At 57.6% G+C, this 12,278-nt stretch overlaps 1 protein-coding gene across 1 annotated transcript; it reads left to right on the top strand.

The window, feature by feature from the left end:
• Positions 1–456: 456 nt before the first annotated feature.
• ARPC2 (actin related protein 2/3 complex subunit 2) lies at positions 457–11,993 on the top strand. Its single transcript, XM_084288993.1, has 10 exons — positions 457–640; positions 4,652–4,686; positions 5,672–5,784; positions 7,589–7,634; positions 8,212–8,398; positions 8,811–8,904; positions 9,950–10,076; positions 10,923–11,023; positions 11,150–11,250; positions 11,534–11,993. Exons 1-10 carry the CDS (start codon positions 567–569, stop codon positions 11,556–11,558), a joined length of 903 nt encoding a protein of 300 aa, XP_084145119.1. The 5' UTR covers positions 457–566; the 3' UTR covers positions 11,559–11,993.
• Positions 11,994–12,278: the final 285 nt, after the last annotated feature.

Genomic DNA, 12,278 nt, shown 5'->3' with positions numbered 1-12,278 from the left:
GAGCCCCCTACATTCCCTGGGGCACCCCTCATTCTCAGAGTCACCCCAAATTCCCTGGGGCCTCCCTACATTCCCTGGGGCCCCCCCAAATTCCCAGGGCACCCCAAATTCCCTGGGTCCCCCCCAAATTCCCTAGGGCCCCCCTAAATTCCCTGGACCCCCCCCATTCCCAGGATCACCCCAAATTCCCAGGATCACCCCTATATTCCCTGGGGCCCCCCAAATTCCCAGGGCCCCCCCTATTTCCCTGGAGCCCCCCCAAATTCCCTGCCCCCCCCCCCCCATAACCCCCCTCACCCCCCCCACCCCTCCCTCCCCTCCCTCCCCTCCCTTCTCCCCGCCCCCTCCGTAGCCACGCCCCCTCTCGTGACGTCACCGAGATGGGCGTGTCCTCCCGGCGGCTCCTCCGCGCATGCGCCCTCCTCCCTCCCTCCCTCCCGCCGGCGGGCGGGTGCCGGAAGTGACGCGCGAGGCGCTGAGGAGAAGCGGAAGCGGCGGCCGCAGGGCTCGGGCGGGTCCCCCCGGTGCGCGCAGCGGAGCGGAGCTCGGCTCCCCCCGGCCCCGCCATGATCCTGCTGGAGGTCAACAACCGCATCGTGGAGGAGACCCTCACCCTCAAGTTCGACGGCGCCGCCGCCGGGTACGGCTCGGGGAAGCGGAGGAGGGGGGGTGGGGGGGGAAGGGGAGGGGCCCGGGGGAGGCCTCAGGGCCTGAGGGGGTGGGGGAGGGGTAAGGGGGGTGATGGGGGGGTGGGGGGGATGGGGATGGGCCGGGGGAGGGGATGGGGGGGGCTGTAGGGGGTTATGAGGGGGGATTGGGGGGATGGGGGGGGGTATAGGGGGATTTAGGGGGTGTGAGGGGGGTATAGGAGGCTGTTGGGGGGGGATTGGGGGCTATGGGGAGCTATAGGGGGAATTGGGGGTTATAGGGGGGAATTGGGGGGGATTGGGGGCTGTGGGGGGGATTTTGGGGGCTGTGGGGGGGGATTGGGGGCTGTGGGGGGAATTTGGGGGACTACGGCGAGCATAGGGGGCTGTGGGGGGGATTGAGAGGCTGTGTGGGGGGAGATTGGGGGGCTGTGGGGGTGGGTATAGGGGGCTATGGGGGGGATTGGGAGTCTATGGAGGGGTATAGGGGGCTGTGGGGGCGGTCACGGCTGCAGTGGGGAGGGGATGGGCAGGGCCCGGGGGTGGGGAGGGGCTGCGGCGTTGAGGGAGTGAGGATGGGGCTGGAGTAGGGGTGAGGGGCAGGAAGGCAGCGGCAGCCCGCAGCCATCGCCTGGGGGCGGGGAGCGGGTTCCTGTCACACCCCTGGGTCAGCCCCAGCCTTGGGTTCACGGGGCTGGGGGTGTGCCGGTGTCGGGGCCGGTTGTGGGGCACCTGCGGCACTGCCCGGCTGCCTCAGCCCCTGGGGTGGCCCTCGGGTGGCTGCATCTGCAGCCCAGCTGCCCCTGTGCTCGCTGCCACTGCTGGCAGGAGCAGCACCGGGCACCTTTGTGTGGGGACAAAGCCTGGAGAAGCCCAGCACGGCGCTGGCATCCGTGGGGTGGAGCCTGCCCTGGCTGCTCGGGGAAGGGACCCCCGGCCGGGCCCTTTTCTGTGCCACCTTTATCCTCGAGTCACTTGAGAAGCGCTCTGCTTCTCGCAGCCCTGTGACCGAGGCCATTTCCTCCGTGCTCCCCCCTCTCGCTTGATTTCTCAGGTCTCTGGGGGTGACGCTTCTTAAATTTAACTCTCTAACTTCTCGTTTTAAACCAACGTCTTGCAAACGTCTTTAAACCGTGGCCCGAAGCCGCTGCGAAAATACCTGCGGTTAGCGACTCGGTGCTGAAAGCTGCCGAGCTGGGGGAATACCTGGCTGCTCCGCGGGGCATCGGCTGAGCCTCTGCGGGTGTGGAGGGAGCAAACTGCTCCGCGGGCTGCAGGGCGGCTCGCTGCGCCTCGAGGAATTGCCTGGGAGCTGGAGGCACGCTCGGGTTTTCCCTTTGCAGAGAGAAACGGGGTGGGAGGAAGTGAGCTCTGCCAGTTTCGGGGTTTTCATCTTCGTGTCTTTTTTTTTGCTATGTGCACAGAGAGAAAAATAACAGCCCGGTTTAGGTGTGAAGTGCTGGTGACTGTCTTTGTGCCCAGTGAATCTTGACCCCAATTTGCCCTCTGATTTAGCAGGGGAGGTGTGGCACGGGGCTCGTTTCCATGGCTGTGGCTTTGCAGCCACACGTAGCTTGCCCTGAACTGCTGGCAAATTAATCAGCTATCCCAAATCGTGCCTTAGTGCTTGCCCACCGTGCAGAAGAAAACAAATCTGCATGAACAGGGAGCAGGCAGGGCATTGTGCCCTGCAGCTCGGGTTCCCGTGAGGGGCCCGCTCCGTGTCACCCCCAGGAGTGCTTCCCGAGTGCCTCCCGGGGAGCGGTGTGCAGGAATCGGGTGGAGGAGCTGGATTGTGGAGGAACCGTGTGGATAATTTTAGCCGTTGCTCATCATTTTTTTATTGGGGTGACCTTTCTGCAGCGAGAGCCTGCAGTCTGTCTCCGAATCTGGCTCGCTCTGCGTGTCGACTCCAGCGATCTGCGAGCTCTGCTCGGAGCTGGAAGCTCTCAGCTTTGACATATTCCTCACCCCCCTCCCCCTTTTTTTTTTTTTTTTTTTTTGTTTTTTTTTTTGTTTTCTTCCCCTCCTATGGAGCAAAATATTAGAATATCTGAGAGCGAGGCAGGGAAGTTTGGAAGTCGGCTGCGTGAAAATTGAGGCGATGCTGTCCCAGCAGAGCTTTGCTGTTGCTCCTGAGTGCCTGCTGCCATCCCTCCACGGGCACCCTGCGCTCTGGGATGTGCCGGGCAGAAGGCAGCGCTCAGAGCTGAGCTGCTGGGTGGTCAAACTGCCGGGCTGCGAGGGCCGGGAGCCTCCCTGCCTCCCCCTGCACGAGACTGGAAGCTGAAAGCCATCCTGCGGCACGGCGTGGCCGCCGGGAGCTCTGCATGCGGCTCACGTGAGCGCTCCAGGCAGCCGCTGGATTTCCAGCGCCCGGGAGTTGCGCCCGGTTCCCCGCTTCTCCCCTGCATCGCCCTTCTCACCGCCAGCCCCGGGGCAGAGAGCTGAGCCCCGTGTGGAGAATCTGCCTTAAAAGAAGTTGCTTTGGTGATGAAACGAGTGGAAATGGGGCCGTGCCCGCCTGGAGCTTTTGTGTGCAGAACAAAGGCTGGCGTGCAAAGCTCCTAACCTGCCTCGGGTCGCGATCTCAGCTTCTGAAATACCCTGACAAGTCATTTTCCCCTCTCCCTTGGTGCTGGGGCTCATTGTCCTTCCTCAGCAAAATCATTCCATTGCTCATTGTCTGCCAGGTGCTCCCCTCGCTCCTCACGGTGAGATTTGTGTTTGGAGGGGCTGCCGAGAGCCAGGAGGTGACAGCTCCGCGCGCTTGGGGACTGGGCTTTGAGCGCTGTGACTCTCAGGAGACGGAGCCCAGCTTTGAGGATGCGTCCTCTTTAATATTCCCAGCTCTCGTGTGCCTGACTGCGCTATCTTTAAAGCTTCCTACACGGGTTGCTTTTTTTATAAAAAAAAAAATTTCTATTGCCATCCGCGCTGATTCCGGAGTCTGAGCGTGGCGCTCTAAAAGAGGAACGCGTCTGCGTCGCCTGACCGTGTGGGATCGCGGGGATTTTCTCCCATCTCTGCCTCGAGCAGTCCTCGGCGAGCAGCAGCGGTTTAGATATAATTCGGGGGCACGGTTTTCATCTTCAGGGATGCAGCACCACGGACGGAGCCTCTCCGGTCTCCCAAATAGAAGGGATGCTGCTTTTCGCAGCTAATGGCTCTCAGGAAGCAGCACCGCCTCCTCCCTTCCACTTAGGATCCCTGCCCGGGGGATGATTCCTCCCTTTCTGCCCACGGAAAGCGTAGCTGACCCCGTGCACGGCCTGGGATTGGTGCTGCTCGGTGCCTTGGGCTCTGCGTTGCCTGCTGATTCGAGCACGTTGTGGTCATTCGGGGCTTCCAGGAATGAGACTGCCTGCAGGAAAGCGCTTGGAAGAACAATGCTTTCTGCTGAGCAGGGAAAAAAAACTGAAAGCCTCTCTGGGATAAGCTGAAAGAAGGTAAATAGGGAGTTGTTGCTTCCTTGGTGATGCTCCACGGTGTGCCTGGTACCCAGCGGGACACTTGTGCAGGGCGAGTTTTGGCAAAAAAAACTCTCACAGGCAAACTGGCAAATACCCTTTGTGAAGGGGTTATTAAATCCGCGTACCTAAACACAAACGGCGTGTGAGATGCTTCTGGTGCTGCTCCGAGATCCTAAAGAAGGCACTGGTAGCATTAGTCCCCAGCACTGTCCCCAAAAGTGTCCCTTAACTCACTTGAAATCTGCAGTCTGATCTCCAAATCTATTAAACTCCAAATAACAGCCATCTCTGCCAGCTTCGAGGCCTGTTTTATACCCTCTCTGGTAAGACTGGTTCTGATAGGAATGGGGAGTGAGCCGAGGCTTCTTGTCAAAGGTTACCTGCTACCCGACCAGCAGGAGCTAGAAGGCTTTTCAGAGCTGCTTGGGAGAAATACAGCACTGGAAATTAATCCTCTTTTCTTCACAGCTTGGAGGCTGCTGTTTGATTTCTCATTTACCTCCTTTGTTCTCTGTCCTTTTTTCTTTCCAGAAATAAACCAGAGGCAGTAGAAGTAACATTTGCAGGTAAGCGCTGAGTTCTCCTCACCTTTCTTTTTTTTTTTTTTTTTTTTTTTTTTTTGTGGCCTGCCTGTGGTTATCCTGGCGCACCCAAATTCACCCAGCACCACTGGCAGAGGGAAGAGCAGCACCGGGACAGACTCGGAACACCCAGAGCTGTGTGCTGCGGGTGCCAAGCCTCCTGTAGGCTGCCCCGTGTTTTCTCTATACGTCCACCTTCCCCGGGGCTTAGCCCCCAGGGATGATTTTGGCAGTCACAGTGCTTGGTGTGAGCGCTGACTGGCTTTTACCTCGCCCATTCTCCAGCCCCAGACGTGGTGCTGTTTGCTGTTAGGTCTTCAGGGTTGTTAGAAAGCTGGCTTGGGGTGTCAGGCGAGATGAATTCGGAGCCTGAAGCTTCCTCTCTAGGATGAGAAGCAGCGAGGAAGCACAAGTGCTCGCCAGCAGCCGATGTCTCACTTCTGTTACCAGGAATTTGTGCGAGCTGCGGGGCTCCGCGGCCAAGCGGAGCGTGCTGGGTGCCCGGAGGGCTGCCTTGCCCCCCTCCTGCCCTCGCTGCCCCTTCTGCAGCGAAGTGGAAGCTCAGCAGGCAGTGCCTGAGCTGCCTTTGCTCTGCTGATGGTTTTTTTTTTCTCCCCCAGGCTGCAGCTGTGGCCTGGTGGGCACGTCAGTCGCTTGCTGTGCTTGGCATCCAGACGGCTCCCATCCCCGCGCGTTTGTGTCCCTGTGCGCTGAAGGCGAGCAGATTTGCCGGGGATGCTGAGTGGCACCAGGCTGGATCTTGTGATCTGTGCTGGGCATGTCAAAGCTCTTCCAGCCCTTTGAAGGATAACAGTGTGATGTTACCCAGTGAGGGCTTTCTCGTGGTGTATCTGTGAGGACAGGAAACGTGTCACCCCATGGAATTCCTAGAATGCACAGGGAAAGAGTTCCCCAGAAATAGGAAACGCTCCCTCTCAAGTTCCTTACGTTTTTCTCTCTTGCTTCACAGACTTCGATGGAGTCCTTTACCATATTTCAAACCCCAACGGAGATAAGACAAAAGTGATGGTCAGTATTTCTCTGAAATTCTACAAAGAACTCCAGGAACATGGTGCTGACGAGGTGAGTGAGTATCTCTGGACATCCGGTGCCTTGAGCCTACAGAGGTTTCATCAGCACAGGCAGTGCCCTTGGGATGTTGTTAGGGTCTGACTTGCAGAGAAGTGTCTGGATTTGTCTGTGCTTCCACCTTGTGCTGACACTCCTGTGCCAAACAGGAGTCCCGCTTTGCTAGAAGACAAAGCACGCTCCCATTCTCCTGGGAATTAGCAGTCATCTTTTCTGACCCCACAGCCTGAAAGGCAAAAAAGGCATCACTAACTCCGAAATCCCTTCCAAAGGAGTGCGAGGCCTGGCAGAAGCAGTTTCCCAGGCAGATGTTCTAGTGCAGGAAGGCAGCAAGACAACTCCAGAGTCCCGTGGCGCTGCTCGTCTGACTCTAACCACGCTTGATGGGCTCCAGCCGTGTGTGCAGACCTTGATCTGCAGACAGCCTGCTTCCCTTTTTGCTGCTGCTGTGCGAAGGAGCAGGTTCAGTTCCTGTTGAATGGGCTCGGGCTGTGGAGGGCCATTTATGGTAGAAAGCAGGAGCCTTTCTGAGCCGTGGTTGGGTGGCGAGGCAGGAAGTGTGACTCAGTTCCTGAGTCAATTTTCAAATCTCCTCCCGTTAGCAAACGGGGTGCACCCTGCAGGTTTTTGCCACTGGGTGTCTGTCCGTGGAGGGAAACGAGGAAACCGGCCCAGGAATTAGAGAGTCGGGCGAGAAACGGGAGGTTTGAGCCCAAAGTGAATCCCTGCAGGTTGCAACGAGGCCTCTTTGCCCCTGGCTGCTGTGCTCAGGCCCTGGTGCCGTGCTGGCAGTGAGGGCAGCTGCCAGCCGACTTGTCAAGCTCTGAGAGGAAGATGGGATCTCTGCAGGACTGCCTCGGGAGTGCTGACTAAATAGAAGTTGCATTTTTAAACCGCTGTTTAACAAACTGCTTCTCTCCGTGCTTCCCTGGAGAAGACGGAGCTTGTTTCGGCACTTCCTCCGCTCGGTCTTCGGTGAAACCCCGCTGGGAAGCCGAAGTGGAGTTCCTGCTAAGGCAGAGCATCTCCCCGGGCCGCTGCAGGCAGGCTTTCTGCTGAGAGGAGGTTTTTTGGCGTGCAGAGAGCCCGTGCATCCTCTTTGCGTGGTGCTGGTGGGTGTCAGCCCAGAAGGGCCAGTTCTGCCACAGCGTCGTTCTGTGCTTCTCTGCGAAATGCCTCCTGTTCCCGGCCCCCTCACTGCCACGGAGCCGTGGCTCAGCTGAAAATTGCCATTGATGTAAAATTCAGCAGTGATTATGCTCGAAGAAAGGTTTGTGCTGTGCCGTGGGCGGCTCTGCTTCTGGGAGGCATCCAAGCCGCCTGGCAGTCTCCTCTCCATCCCCATCTGTCCCACGGAATGGGCTGAGGCCAGGCAGGCGATCGCTCGGCCACGCTGCACCTGACCTCATCTCAGAGCGTGCAGGGAGAGCACCAGGGCGTGCTCTGCAAGGTTTTCTGCATCCTAAACCCCTGGGGGCTGCCCTCAGGGTGGGAGGGGGGTTGTAGCCCTCAGAGCTGCCATGCCGAGCTCCGCTGACCGTTCTTTGAAGCCACGAGGCATGTGGAAGGGGGATTCTTGTCCACAGAAGTTCAAAACTAGCAAGAACTTTAAAAAGTTCTGGTTTTGCCTCCTGCCCTGCAGCTTGTTCCCTGCCAGCGGGGTTCAGGGAGAAGGAGGAGGCAATACAACAAGAAGCCAGTGACTTAGCTGTTTGGCCACACTCCGTTTGACCAGGGGGAAAAAAAAAATCTAAATTTCAAACTTCTGGAAAAAAAAACCTGTCCGTTTCTTTCCTAGGTATTGAAGAAAGTCTATGGGAGCTACTTGGTAAATCCTGAATCAGGTAACCCTGCTGTAATATTCACACCGTGTGTGCGTGCAGCTCCAGAGTGACTCAGGTCACCTCGGAAACGCTCAGATGGAGGCTGCGCTTCCTGAGCCCGATGTCTGCGTCTCTGTGCAGCGAATGGCAACCCGAAGGGTGCCTTGTGCACGTCAGGGCTGAAGCAGCTCGCGGCACGAGCTGTAACGCTCAGCGCAGCCCTCCCCCGGGAAGCCGCTGTTCCTCACGGCTGGGTCTTTGTTCTTCGCAGAGACGCTTTGTGAGGCACAGGAAAACCATGGTTACCTGTGACAGCTTCTCTTCCTACTCACTACACAAAACTGCACAAAACGCAGCCCGCACGTGTGTCTGGGAGCTGGGGAAGGAGCCCCGGTGATGTTACCGTGGCCACCGGGCACGGCTCCTGGCAGCAGGGGGGTGGGAAGCGGTCGCCCCCGGGGCTTTTGGAAGGCCTCGAGGCAAAGGTGGGACAGGTGGTGGCGGGGTGCTTGGGCTGTGGGCGTCTCTTTGCAGAAAACGTGTGCCTGGCTGCAGTAAGGCCCTGAGATGCTGAAGTTTAGTGTCTGGCCCTCCCCAGGTTACAACGTCTCCTTGCTCTACGACCTGGAGAACCTCCCAGCGGACAAGGATGCCATCGTGCACCAAGCCGGCATGTTGAAGCGCAACTGTTTTGCTTCGGTCTTTGAGAAGTATTTCAAATTCCAAGAAGAGGGCAAAGAAGGAGAGAAAAGAGCCGTCATCCACTACAGGGACGATGAGACAATGTAAGTGCTCGAGGAATGGAGGCAGACCTCTGCTCAGAGCTGTAGGATGTGGTGGAAAGTCAGGAAACGCTGTTGCTCTGTGCTTTGTCGTGGTAATAAGGGCCTGTCCTAGGCTGTAAGGAGCCTGGGAGGGTTCTGCTCACCCCTCAGGCTGCAGAGACGTTATACAAGAGCCTCTATTAGCAGGAGCGCTTGTGGCTGCACGCAGGAAAGGAATCGGCCACTCCCAACAGAAATGTTTTGCTCCTTGTAAATACAATCTTGGGAGGGGAAATTTCCAGCAGGCGGGCCCGTGAGGGTTTGTTGCATCTACCTGAGCTCGTCACGCAGCTGCCTCCTCGTCCGGTGGTAGCTCCAGCAGCTCTGTTCACAGCCGGGTTCTCCTTTCTCCCCCCGCCCCCCCCCCCTGCAGGTATGTGGAGGCAAAAAAGGACCGCGTCACGGTTGTGTTCAGCACGGTATTTAAGGATGATGACGACGTGGTGATTGGGAAGGTGTTCATGCAGGTATGGAAACGGGCATCGTGGAGAAAGGGTCTGGGGTTTGAGCTTTTGCCCTCCTGCCTGCTGACAGGCCTGCGGGCAGCGAGACACTGGCCCAGTTTGCTGGATACCAGTTCACCTGCGTTGGAGATCATTGCGACGGGGTGTGTTGTGATGGCAGCAGTGGGTATCTTATCTCACGGCTCTGCTGTCTGTGTGTTTAGCTGTGGGCAGGGCATCTGCTCTGGTTTTGAGCTGTTCCCCACCAGCATTGCCCACAGCCTGCAGTTGAGCTTTATAAGCCAGCAGGGAGGTGTGAAGTGAACAAAACGGGGTTTGTGAGGCTCCTGGGGAGAGGGCAAGACTTCAAGGGAGTGGCTGTCCCAGAGTCTGCGTGTCCCAAGTTCTTGGTTTTCACTACAGCAAATCCAGTTCCTGCCTGGCCACAAGAGTTTCCACTCTGAGTCACGCTGGCTCCTTCCCTCCAGCTATTGCTCTTGCGTAACACCCAGCTGCTTATCTGGGCTCTCATGGAGAAAAACCTGGCCATTAACCAACCAGTGAAGCCATCCCCTCTGGTATCGGCGGGCAGAAGTGCAAGCTAAGCGTTCGTGAAGGAAACCCCAGTGAACTACTTGGCTCTCCAACAGGAGCACGGGTCCTCCTGCCTGTGAGGCAGAGGGGGGGAGATTGTGCTGCCTCAGGACAGGAGATGGGGTCTGGATTTTCCCAGCCCCGTTTAGAGACGGTCCTGCAATGCAGAGCTGGCTCATTCCACGTGAATCGAGTGTTTGCTGCTTCCTGAGAGGTTCCCTAGTGGGAAAAGATCTGCCTGGAGGCGTTGTTTCAGGGCTTAGAGAAGAGCTGGGAGGAGCAGGCTTCACGCACGAGTTCCAAACCCCATAGGTGCCTTTTCCTGCCCAGGTGAAGCCACCTGGTGGGAGATGCTTTCTGCAATGGCAGGGAAAGCTGGGAAACCTCTGCCCAGTGACCCTGCGGGAGAGAGGAGCCCAATTTGCTTTCCTGGCGTGCCACGGTGGGAATCACCCGATTTTTTTGTCTTCTTCAGGAGTTCAAGGAGGGTCGCCGGGCCAGTCACACAGCCCCACAGGTGCTCTTCAGCCACAGGGAGCCACCCTTGGAGCTGAAAGACACCGACGCAGCCGTCGGCGACAATATCGGCTACATCACCTTCGGTAAGCGGGCGGCTCCGGGGCTATGAGCTGGGGAGCGGGCAGCGAGCCACACGCTGTCGGGACAGAGTGAAATTTGGTGTGAGAGCAGGGAAACCAGAGGCTTCTTTCTCACGGGCATGTGGCTGTAGCTGTGGCTGCTCCAGCTGCAGCCAGCTGTGCAGTGCTGGCCCGGCAGTCACTGGCAGGAGCGGGGCTGCGAGCTCTGTGTCTCCAGCTCTTCCTCTCTGCTCTCGGCCAAATGCTTCTGTCTCCGAAACACCTTCCCCTGCCTGCGGAGGCACCGCTTTGCTGGCCAGCAGGCATCGATTCCTCCTGGGCAGCAGAGCTGAGGAGCCCAAACCCTGCTCCTGTTTGAAGGGAGAGAACCTGGTGGTCCTGGCTGGAGCTGCTGGGAGGGCTCAGGCCGGCGTGGCTGCGGTTTGGAGCGCAGACCAAAGGTCTTTCAGCCCTTGGATGTGGGGCACGGCCCCGAGGTGGCAGACACAGCCACAGCTCCCTGCGGTGGTGGCGTCACCTCTGGGCACTCGGCCTGGCCTCCAGCTGTGTCCAGGCTGCTGGGAGAGAGCCTTGGGCACGTGACAGTGGGTGGGAAAGCGCTGCTAAGCCCTGTGTTTGAAATCACAAGTGGTGCTTAATCCTGCTTACGCAGCGCGCTAACGGGCTCTTTGTAGGGAGCAAAGCAGGCATCCAGGGCAGCGAGTCCAAAAGCCTGCAGCAGCGGAGGATCCTGAAGCCCTTTGGTAGCTCCGGGAGGGGACAACGGGGTCGGAAGGGGATAACGGGGTCGGGAGGGGATAATGGGGTCAGGAAGGGGGTAATGGGGTCATGTGGTCGCTTTTCTTTCAGTGCTGTTCCCCCGTCACACCAACGCTGCTGCCAGAGACAACACCATAAACCTGATCCACACGTTCCGGGACTACCTGCACTATCACATCAAGTGCTCAAAGGTACCGAGGGGATGCGGCCAGGGGGGGGAAAGGGGAGGTTTGAGCTGTGGTTGGCTGAAAGACTCAAAATCGAAAACCTCAGCCCTGAGGACAGGATCCTGAAGCGTCCCCGCGTTGTTTCTGCAGGCCTATATTCACACGCGCATGAGGGCAAAAACATCGGATTTCCTCAAGGTGCTGAACCGTGCCCGTCCAGACGCAGAGAAGAAAGAAATGAAAACAATCACGTGAGTGGAAAACGGGGACGGGGGGGGTGCTCTGAGCAGCTGGGGGCCGGAGCAGGTTCCTCCTGCCTGTGGCCAGCAGCTCAGCGGGGCTAGGAGCCTTCCCACGGGGCTTGTTCTGCACTCGGTGCCATATAAAACACCCCTGAGCCCTGAACTGCCCCTACCTGTGTCTCTGAGAGCTCAGGGCAAGCATCTGCTGGCCAAAAAGCTGCCCTGGAGCTCAGCAGCCAGCCAGAGGCAGCCCGGAACAGGCACTGACCTCTCTCTGCGTCCATCCTTGCAGGGGGAAGACGTTCACAACCCGTTAACAGCCGGGGCACGGAGGCTGCTGTGGAGGATGAAGGTTGGGGCACTTGCTACCCGATAATCGTAGCTTTTAATGTTGCACCTCTGTGGGCTCATAAGGAATTCAAGCAATCGGGGTCTGTTTGTACGACAGTTTGGGGAGTAATCTGCAGAAACGAGCTGTGCTTGCGAGGACTCGATCGTTCCAAGAAAACAAACCTTAATTCCAGTTTGATTGACTTAAATTTCTTTTCTTTTTTTTTTTTTTTTAATTTTTTTTTTTCCTTTTCAAGCTGTTTCGCTTTGCAATATGTTACCGGAAATAAGTTGCAGTATTTCTTAGGAAAATAATGCAATATTAACTTGTTTTCTTCTGAGTATTTGAGTTCCAAAACTCCTGTATCTGAAGAAATACTGTTTGGGGTTCATTAATAAAGGAGATCTTTCTATCTTAAGGAGCTGGGGGGCTTCTGGCTTGTCAATGCACGTGGAAAGACAAGCACGGGGGGGGGGGAGTTAGAGCTAACCATGGGGAAATTACCGTGTCCTGGAGCTTCCCTCCTCCCTCACTCCATAGCCCCTCTCTCTTCTCCTGCCAGGAGGGGGTTTTGGGGCTCTGCCTCCAGCCCGACCCCAATAAAACCAGCTGCTGCCACCCCTCAGCTCAGGGCAGCCACATCAAATCCTGGTCCGAAGGAAGCCCAGGAAGCATTAGGGCAGTGAATTCCTGAAGCTCCTGGGGT

Source organism: Netta rufina, assembly GCF_964035555.1.
Source record: "Netta rufina genome assembly, chromosome: 6".
Lineage (NCBI taxonomy): Eukaryota > Metazoa > Chordata > Aves > Anseriformes > Anatidae > Netta > Netta rufina.
The sequence above is the reverse complement of the archived record's forward strand: the minus strand, read 5'-3'. Positions and strand labels throughout refer to the sequence as shown.